The sequence below is a fragment of the Vicia villosa genome, unplaced genomic scaffold, assembly GCF_029867415.1.
Source record: "Vicia villosa cultivar HV-30 ecotype Madison, WI unplaced genomic scaffold, Vvil1.0 ctg.003032F_1_1, whole genome shotgun sequence".
Classification (NCBI taxonomy): domain Eukaryota; kingdom Viridiplantae; phylum Streptophyta; class Magnoliopsida; order Fabales; family Fabaceae; genus Vicia; species Vicia villosa.
In genome coordinates this window covers 236,078-246,741 of record NW_026706096.1, presented here as the reverse complement: position 1 = coordinate 246,741, position 10,664 = coordinate 236,078, and the positions used below count along the sequence as shown (strand labels likewise).

The window sequence follows — 10,664 nt, the reverse complement described above, 5'->3', positions numbered from 1 at the left end:
CATTTTGAACATATTTTAAACTTAATTTTTAGGTTTAAATTTTATTTCTACCTTTTTCCTCATTTTTAATTAAATTAATCATGCATTAATTCTAATTAAAATCAATCATACAAAAAATCCAAAAATATTTCTTTTATCTTATTGCAATTTAAATTCCTAGATAAAGTGTATAGGTTGTCAAATTCATGTAAATAGCGTAGTTTATATTTCCCGCAAAATCGATGTAATAGCGTAGATTTACTTTCTGCATTTTACATTCCCGCATTTTAATTTCAGTATACATATAAAACTGCGTGTATGTCAAGAATAAAAACTGAAGCGTTAGATCACTAACTTCAAAGATAAAATATCTGAATCAAAACACAATCACATTTGCACCTCTTAGGGTAATCCCTCTTTTACTCTTTTCAAAATCAAAATCAAATTCTACTGTTTCAAATGCAAAAAATCGAACTTTCGTTTACATCCGGTGAAAGGAGAGTTTTCTAAAGGAAATAGGAAAAGACCTTATAACTTAGGGTAGACCTCCTAATTTGCTTGCTCAAATCAAAACAAACAAATGTCTCATATATCATTGTTTTCAAAATAAAACTTTCAAAAAAAAAAAGACAATACTTGGTATATATCCAAACAAGGATTATTACGAAGTTAACGTTCTTTTTTTTCAAAACATCTTTCGAAAGATAAAACACTTTGTATACATCCGCACAAGGATCATTACAAAGTCAATTTACAAAGGTATTTGAAACCACATACAAGCATTTCAAGGCAAGAGAAAAAAATGATTCAAAACAAGTGAGCTAAGCAAACTAAGAGCCCATGGATAACCATGGATACAAAGGGTGCTAACACCTTCCCTTTGTATAACCAACCCCCTTACCCAGAATTTCTTAAAGGTCTTTTTCTGTTTCTTTTATAAACCTTTTCTTAATTGGATAAAATAAAAGTCGGTGGCGACTCTCTGATTTTTCAAAAACACAAAAGCAAAGAGAAGAGTGTCAGTTCGTATATCTCTCCACGAGAGGTACGGTAAAGAACCGAGGGCGATGACATTTGGTATATGTAACTTTGTGATGTTTTGGTGCAACGAAATACTGTGATGTGTTATCACTTGTAGGGACTGAAAGTGATGGTAAGTGTCATTGATAAATTGACATATTTGGTGATATAGGCGAAAGCCTTACGATGTTGTTTACAATGTGTGTGACTTGCTGCATTTTCATACGTGTCGCATAATTGCATATTTTGGTGACGGCCTAAAATTGGCGAACAGTGACAAAGGCTTATGCCTATTGGAATGCCTCTATTTATTGGCAACTGGTGATGGGGGCTGAATCCCTGGGTACCACATGCATAATTCATTGTTGTGTCTCATTCATTTGACTTGGTGTGACTGTGTGTGATTTTGCGATGTGGTGTTTTTAACCGTTTTGACGGAGTTTGTGAATTGAGATATTTATTATAACTTAAACCCTAATATACTTTTTTTCAAGATTTCGTTTATATTGTTTTATATCTCACCCTTTACTTGTTTTCGCCGTTGCCTTTATATTGGTAACATGCACGTGATGCTAGTGAGTGAAGTGTAGCCTCCATGAGTCGAGCCGATTGTCGCTCTGATACGTAGCACTCGGGGGGACAGACAGATGTTTTCTTTAATAATTTAATTGCTGAATTTTTATGGTGTTTGGTTTTAGTTCATACTTGATGTTTAATTGAGAAGGATGGTATGATGATGATACTAAAGTTGGTGAAATTTTGTGAATTCCGCGGCAACATTGTTTTAATTGATGGAGTATTTTTTAGGAATAATTTAAATAATTATATTGTCCACATTCGTTTAATTCCTATGTATCTATGTTGAAGGAAAATGTGTCGTGAAAGATTTAAATGATTGAATGTGACATCCCATGTTGTATCAGAGCAGGTCGCTCCATCCGACCAAGTGTCGTGTTGTAGTTGTCTAACAATCGAGTATTGTTATTTAGTTCTAACCATTGTTTGTGATGTAGATATAAGTTAAGATGGCTGGAAGAAACGACGTTGCAATTGCTGCTGCATTGGAGGCTATGGCTCAGGCTTTGGGAAATCATCCGAACGTTGGTGAGAATGATGAGTCTCGCAGTTTGGCTACCTCCTAGAGAGAGAATTTGCCTGTCTTCAAGGGTACCTACGATCCTGATGATGCAATGACTTGGTTGAAGGAGATCGAGAGAATCTTCCGTGTGATGGATTACACTCCAGAGCAGAAGGTTTGGTATGATACTCACATGCTAGCGGTGGAAGCTGATGATTGATGGTTAGAGACTCGTCAGAGGTTGGAAGTTGCTGGTGACGAAGTGACTTGGGTTGTGTTTCATAGGGAGTTCCTGAGGAAGTATTTAGTGAGGATGTTCGTGACAAGAAAAAAATTGAGTTCCATGAGCTAAAACAAGGGATCATGTCGGTTATTACTTATGATGCAAAATTTGGCGAGCTGGCTAAGTTCTATCAGCACTATGATGGACCAACTGGAGAATTCTCGAAGTGCATCAAGTTTGAGAACGGGTTGCGTCCAAAAATCAAGAAGGCTGTTAGTTACCAGAAGATTCGGATATTTGCCGATTTAGTGGATAGTCGTCGGATATATGAGGAAGACAACACTGCTCACTATAAGGTGATCAGTGAGAAGAGGAATAAGAACAACCAGATCCGTGGCAAGTCCTATGATACTCTAGCTGGCAATGGTAAACAGAAAGATGCTTAGGGTCAGAGGACTAGTGGGGGAGATGCTCCTGCTGGTATTGTGTGCTTCTAGTGCGGAAAACCTGGTCACAATAGTAATGTATGTAGTGCTGAGGCGCAGAGATGTTATTGTTGTGGGAAGACTGGACACTTGGCACCTGATTGCAAGCATAAGGAAGTTATATGTTTCAATTGCGCTGAGGAGGGACACATCAATACAAAGTGTGAGAAACCGAAGAAGGTGCCAGGCAGTGGGAATGTGTTCTCTTTGGTGGGGACTTAGACGGGCACCGAAGATGGACTCATCAGAGGTACATGCTTCATTAATAGTACGTGTAAAACCCTTCTAAACCCCGCGGAATAATAAATTAATTTCAGAGTAAACATGTAAAAAAAGGATGTTACAACTCGCCAATAAAAATTATAAAACCAATGTCACGCTTTTCACGAGGGAAAATAAAATAAACATTAATCACCAAACAAGTTTAACACAACGGAAATAGTTTCCTAGCGTTGAATAATAATAAAACATCAGTCGTCAACTCCAAGAGGTCACCACCTCATAAATCAAACAAGATTATTCAACTAGTAAAAGAAGTGTTTATTCAATAACTCAAAACAAATGAGCGTCCCCCCCCCCCAATGTTAAAAGACCAGAGCATGACACCCAACACAGCTGACACTAAGCGAAATAGTCCTACGAGCTATCCTCACCGAAGCACAAAGCCGCTACTCCTCAATCTGAAATTGGTCAACAGTAAGGGTGAGACATATTCACAATTAACAAATGTTATAAGTTTATAAACAATAAAGTATCATAAGCATATTATTCACCCAACTACAATATATTCAGATTTTCAGAAATATTCACCAAGAATACAAAATACAATCAATCACATCACCGTGAAATAACACTGGAATTCTTCCAATCATGTTATAACAATACATATGCAAATGCACTAATAATATGCATGTGGTACCAATTCATCATGGGATTAACCCATGCGACCGATCTAAACATCATCGAGATACGGCCCTGCCAGCACCAATTCCATACAATGGGAATTATGCCATCCACTGATCCAAACGTCACAGGGAATTAGCCACCAAAATGATTATGAATGCATGCAAAAACATATAACATACTCACCATCATCACCAATACGATGAACAATTTAATCTCAAGATAACTCACCGTTATCAAAACCAAACTCATTATGTACATGTCTAGGCATCATTCAATAATTAATCATACATCATTACATCAACCACACAATAACAACACAATCACATCATCTCTACATTACTACATTGTTACAATTCACGATACATGCACATAATGTATAATTTCACCAATATAATTAAATCGGGATTTTAAAAATAGAATTGAGCCTCTGCCTATTTCACCATTTTATCGCATAAATTATTTAATTATCTTCACAATGCTCGAAACGACACTTAAAATGGATACACAGTTTGAAAGTTACGAATAAAACAAGTATTTTTCAAAAATACAACAGCAGTAACCGGTTACCTCAAATGGTGTAACCGGTTACTGCCTGACGGAGTAACAATTTGCTCTATTCGTAACAGCGGTAACCGATTACCTTAAATGGAGTAACTGGTTACTACAACTTATTTTTCAAAAATGCAACAGAGGTAACCGGTTACCACAATGAAGTAATCGGTTACTTCAGAACGAACAGGACTTCCTCGTCTACGTCAACACCAGGTAATCGGTTACCACCCTGAGGTAACCGGTTACCACGTACCTGCAACATAAAAATCTCCTTTTTGACAGCATTTCACGTCCCCCAATTCAACCCAAAATGTACCAAAACATTTGCAACGTTAAAACAGCACCAACAATTACTCTAACACATTTCTATCAAGTTTTGGATCCATTCAACATCAAATATCATTCATAATCAATCAATTGAGTCAAATTCATCAAATTGACCCTAAAGGTTCCAAAACCCCAAAATCCACAATGCATACAATTGAGAAAAGCAATACACCTAATCAATTATACTATCCATAAACCGACAATAGATGGTAATTGGAATTAGTCACCCCTTACCTTAGCCAAGAATTTGATTCTTCCTCTTCTCCTGCTTCAACTCTTTCATGTGTTCTTCAAATCTCCTCTTCTTCTATTTTGGCTTCTCTATTCCCTTTTTCTCCCAATTTCCTTTATTTTATGACAATAGCATAACTTAGTAAAAGGCCCACTAATTAACACCCCCCTTTTACTAATTGTCACACTGATCCAATTACCTTATTCCCATAATTTTCTCAATTAAATCACCAAATTCCCAAATTCCAATTAAATAATTTAAACTCTAATTAAATTAAATAATAGAAAATATGGGGTGTTACAACACTCCCTCACTAAAAGAGTTTTCGTCCTCGAAAACATACCTTAAGCAAAGAGTTCAGGATAAGAGTCCTTCATCTGACTCTCCAGCTCCAGGTAATATTACTACTTGTTGGCCCTCCCCAAGTTACCATGACCAATTCTATCTCTTTACCTTGCAATTGCTTCAACTCTCGATCCTCAATCCTCATAGGAAATGTCTCAACCGTCAATTTGTCTCTCACCTGCGCAGCGTCTACTTGGATTACATGAGAAGGATCTGCAATGTATCTCCTCACCTGAGACACATGAAACACGTCGTGGAAATTCGCAAGCGTCGGTGGTAAAGCAATATGATAGGCCACCTCTCCTACTTTTTCCATAATCTGAAACTGACCAATAAAACACGGCGTCAACTTCTTTAACTTCAGAGCTCGACCAACACCAGTCATAGGAGTAACTCTTATAAACACATGATCTCCCACTTGAAATTCAAGTGCCTTTCTCCTCTTATCGTGATAACTCTTCTAACGACTTTGAGAAGCTTTCATCTTCTCCTGAATCATCTTAATCTTTTTTGTAGTCTGTTGAACAATCCCCGTTCCAATCACAATGTAATACGGTGAACTGACTTTTTATCGAAATGTCGCGGTAAGCAAGAGTCACCACCGACTTTTATTTTATCCAAATTAATGAAAGGCTAAAAGAACAGGAAAAACCTTTTTTAAAGAAAACAGGGTTCGGGGGTTAATCATGCAAAGGGAAGGTTTAAAAAGCACCCTTTACATCCATGGTTTTCCATGGGCTCTTAATTGCTTTGCTCTTTTTCGTTCAGAAATGTAAAATAAGTGAATACGGACTTTAGCTCGTAAATGAGCGTAGCCATTTTGAAGGTTTATGAGAAAGAATATGAAAATGTTTTTAGCTAGAGCAAGTCAATTAGGGGCAATTACCTTAATAATGTAGAAAATCAGTTCTTTTAGCCTTTCAGGGTGAAAGGATCTATCCATGCCATAAGAGGGCAGGAAGCCTTTCATTTGGAGGTTGAAGGGTCGTCGAGTTATCGTTCGCCATAAGACTGTCCCATGCCATGGAGAGGCAGGTAGTCTAAAGGGAAGGATCAGAATAGCCTTTCATAGGCAACAAGAGGATACCTCAGCCTTTCTGTAGGCAACTTTGGAGGGTCGAGGTTATATTGGTGTATCGAAGGCAGCATCATTAGGGTCTTATGACCTTTGCACACCTTGCTCCCTTTGTTGATCCTTCTCCTTCTCGGTTAGAAGTGCCTTTAATTCTTATTGCCCCTTGGCCAAGTAAAAGATTATTTTTCGAAACTGGTTATTCTGACCCTAGCATTCGATAATGGCAGTTCATGATATAAACACGCAAACGATGGATTAACCGCCCAGAAACGATCAATGCATCATAACAAACAAGATCATATGATTTAAATGTGTTAATGCATCATGAATCATTGGAAACGAGGGCGAGTTCAAGTATGTGCAAACCGTGACTAATTGTGGATGATTCTGAGTGACTTGACCTTGGAGAATGATTGGAACAGCTTCAATGTACCTCCAGGAACATGCTTTATCCTTCAAATCTCTTTGAATCGAGCTACAAATGCAAAAACGATTTTGGATTTTCTTCACTTTTCAAGAGCTCGGTTCTGACTTTTTGCTGTAGAATCCTCTCTCAATCCTTATGAATACCTTCTGTATTTATAGTGCAAGGTATTAGGTTATCAAAATTGGTTTAGATCTTATTGAATCATAGATTGGAGATTTGATTGAAATATGGTTCTTAACACTTCCAAAATTGGCATAATTTCAATCCAATCTTATCAATATGATTTTGCACGAATCTTGAATCAATTATAAGGTAATTGGATGATTGAAATTGATTGGAGACAAGAATAAATCAAATCTTTTGCAATTTTCCTTAATTATATGATTTATATTGTATTTTTAATGAATTAAATTCAATAAAAAATAAAATATCAACCAAAAATTTGTGGCTTGGGATGTGGGACCCTTGGATGCTTGGGTAACAAGATTGGATCATAAAATCATGGGCCTCTTTGCAAAGAAATCCATTTTGAGGCCTTTTTCTTCACATTTTTTCCTTCAAAATGGTCCAACTTTGACAAGGCCTATCTCCCTCAATTTATGAGGTATGGAAGAGTTCTAGGACTTTTTAGAAACCATAAAGAGTCCTCTAACCAGTGTTTTTGGTCTCATGTCAAAATAATTTTCCATGCTCCTTGTATGTTCTTTTGAAAAAGATGACTTTTGGTTGACCTTTGAAAAGGACCCATAATGCCTTGATCCATATCTCCAAAATGAAGCATTTTAGACTTGGCATGTGAGAGACAAATTTGTAGAGAATTCAATTTCCTTCAAATTGAGATTTGGATGGGAAATTTCTGATGTTCCATGTGAAAGTTATGGCTGGTCAAAGTTCAGTTGACTTTCTCCTATGAAAACCCTAATTTAGAAACTTTTGAATCTGTTGATTTCCGATCTTTCCTTGATGAACCATGATCAATTCTTGATCAAATGGTGAATGATACTTCAAAATAAGGATGTTGATAAAAAATCAGGAGTTTTGACTGTACTTTGACCATAGTTAACTTTTAGGTCAAATTAGTCGACTGTTGACTTTCTGAGCAGTCGAGTGACCAATCTTTTGAATCGAGACCTGAAATTGGTCATGGAGGTAGTGTGGGGTATCATAAACCATACGGGATGCCTTGGAGCCTTTGGTTCATTGATTTTCCCTTAGAACAACAAAACCCTAATTCTCTGAGCCTTGTTTAGGAGAGGGTGTCTTTGAGCTTTGTACCTTGATTTGAATTTGAACAAGAGAAATAGTATGGGCAAATTTTGGGGTATGACACACAACACTCTCACCAGATTTATACCAACATAATGGCGTCCTACACCTCCTTCCATACAAAGCTTCAAACAGAGCCATACCAATGCTTGAATGATAACTATTGTAGTAGGTAAACTCAATCAAAGGTAAATAACTATCCCAAGCACCACCTTTTTCTAACACACAAGCACACAACAAATCTTCAAACCATTGAATTGTCCCCTCAGTCTAACCATCAGTCTGCGGATGATAAGCAGAACTCAATCTCAACTTAGTACCCAAAGCCTTCTTCGAACCTTCCCAAAACTTTTATCAGACACAATACTTGAAGGAATGCCATGTAGACTAACGATCTTCTCAACATACAACTGAGCTAACTTCTCCTTCGGATAATCCATTCTCATCGTATAAAGTGAGCAGACTTCGTCAATCTATCCACAATAACCCAAATAGCTTCACAATTCTTAACGGTCCTCGGAAAACCAGAAACAAAATCCATAGATACGTCGTCCCACTTCCGTTCCGGAATAAACAACGGTTGCATAACTCCATACGGATTTTGATGTTCAATCTTTGACTTCTGGCAAGTCAGACAAGAATAAACAAATTCAGCAATTTCCTTTTTCATTCCAGGCCACCAGAACAACTTTTTCAAATCATGATACATCTTGGTAGCACCAGGATGAATACTCAGTCCACTACGGTGTTCTTCTTCAAGAATACTCTTCTTAAGATCAGCAATGACAGGAACACAAACTCCATCACTAAACTTCATTATACCATTATCCTTAATTCGGGAATCACCTCCTTTACCTTGGTTGATCAAAGTCAATCGGTCAACTAAATCAGTATCAGACTTCTGACCCGCTCTAATCTCATCAAGAACACTACTTGTCAGCTTCAGCATACCCAATTTAACACTATTAGAACTACTTTCACATACCAAAATCAAGTCTCTGGATTGTTCAATCAAATTCAATTCCCGCACCATTAACATAGACATATGTAGGGACTTCCTACTCAATGCATCAGCAACGACGTTCGCCTTACCCGGATGGTAATTCAGCCCAAAATCATAATCTTTAAGAAATTCCAACCATCTTCTTTGTCTCATATTAAGCTCTTTCTAATCAAAGAGATACTTCACACTCTTGTGATTGTTAAATACTTCGAATCTCGAACCATACAAATAATGTCTCCATAATTTCAACACAAAGACCACAACTGTCAACTCTAAATCATGAGTCGAATAATTCCTTTCATGAATCTTGAGTTGTTTTGAAGCATAAGCTACTACCTACTGATTTTGCATCCATACACCACCTAAACCCATCAGTGTAGCATCACGATACACTACGAAAGATTCTGTTGGGTTCGGCAAAATCAAGATAGGAGCACTAGTCAATCTCTTCTTTAACTCTTGGAATCCTTCTTCACATTTCAAATCCCATATGAATGCTTAACCCTTTCTCGTTAACTAAGTTAACGGCAACGCTAACTTCGAGAATCCTTCTATAAATTTCCTATAATAACCCACAAGACCAAGAAAACTAACTTCATCTAACTAGAATTTACACCTCGATAACTTAGCATAAATTTTCTTTTCCTTTAACAACTCCAACATAATTCTAAGGTGTTCTGCATGCTCTTCCTCGTTATTGGAATAGATTAGGTTGTCATTAATAAACACTACCACAAACTTCTTAAGATACGGATGAAATATTCGGTTCATGTACTCCATGAAAACACCAGGTGCATTAGTCACTCCAAAAAGCATTACCGAATACTCGTAATGACCATACCTCGTCCTGAATGCAGTCTTTTGAATATCGTCTGCCTTCACGCGAATCTGATGATATCCAAACCTCAGATCAATCTTGCTGAATACACATGCTCCAACCAGTTTATCCATCAAATCACCAATCCTAGGCAATGGATACCAATTCTTGATAGTAACTTTATTCAGCTGTCGGTAATCCACACACAGTCTCATAGATACAACATCCATCGCTTTACTCACCATCAAGGTAGCAAGACACATCTATACCATTCAATATGATTCTGTACACTATCAACAAGGGATTAAGGGTGACCAAGTCCTCAATTTCTCAATAGATAGCCGACAACCATAATGAAACATGTATCGTCGTCACTACATAATAGCGTCCTTTCCGAATTAATGCTCAAATTCATGACATAGTCATAGTCCAATAATTCAACCTGAATTTTACAACTCGAACAACTTCCTTCTTTTATGCATGCCGCTACCTCGGTTTCACCATCACGACTTCACTCTTTCTAAAGGCTTATTTCTCCTTCACTACTACTTCACTTCTCCTTAAAAGCCATCGGCACAACAATCATTCCTAATCCCAAACATTTCATTCTCTCAACTTAATCGTCAACAACATGTTCTACTTAGCTTTGCTTCGAATAACTGCTATAATAACCATTCCTATTCAACAAGCTTACCGCTTCCATAACCGACTTCGGACTCTCTCCCCATAGGATCACCTCTATTGTATTTATAACTCTTCCATAAGGTAGAACATAATTTCACCTCTTCGTAGGCTGAAACGACACATTAATCTGATACTCGGAACTCAAGATATGAATTTTCCAACGTTATCCGAAAATGCAAACATCAACGTCATGCAGCGACACTCTATACGATATCATCGTGTCATGATTAAATCTATTACAGATG

The 10,664-nt window shown here is 37.2% G+C and overlaps 1 protein-coding gene across 1 annotated transcript; it reads right to left on the bottom strand.

Moving 5' to 3' along the window:
- Positions 1-5,175: 5,175 nt before the first annotated feature.
- Positions 5,176-5,532, bottom strand: LOC131640291 (uncharacterized). Its single transcript, XM_058910699.1, has one exon. It carries the CDS (start codon positions 5,530-5,532, stop codon positions 5,176-5,178), a length of 357 nt encoding a protein of 118 aa, XP_058766682.1.
- Positions 5,533-10,664: the final 5,132 nt, after the last annotated feature.

What these genes read in the sequence shown, in the direction of transcription:
- LOC131640291 (XM_058910699.1), bottom strand. Translation starts at nt 5,532, where the DNA reads ATGACTGGTGTTGGTCGAGCTCTGAAGTTAAAGAAGTTGACGCCGTGT.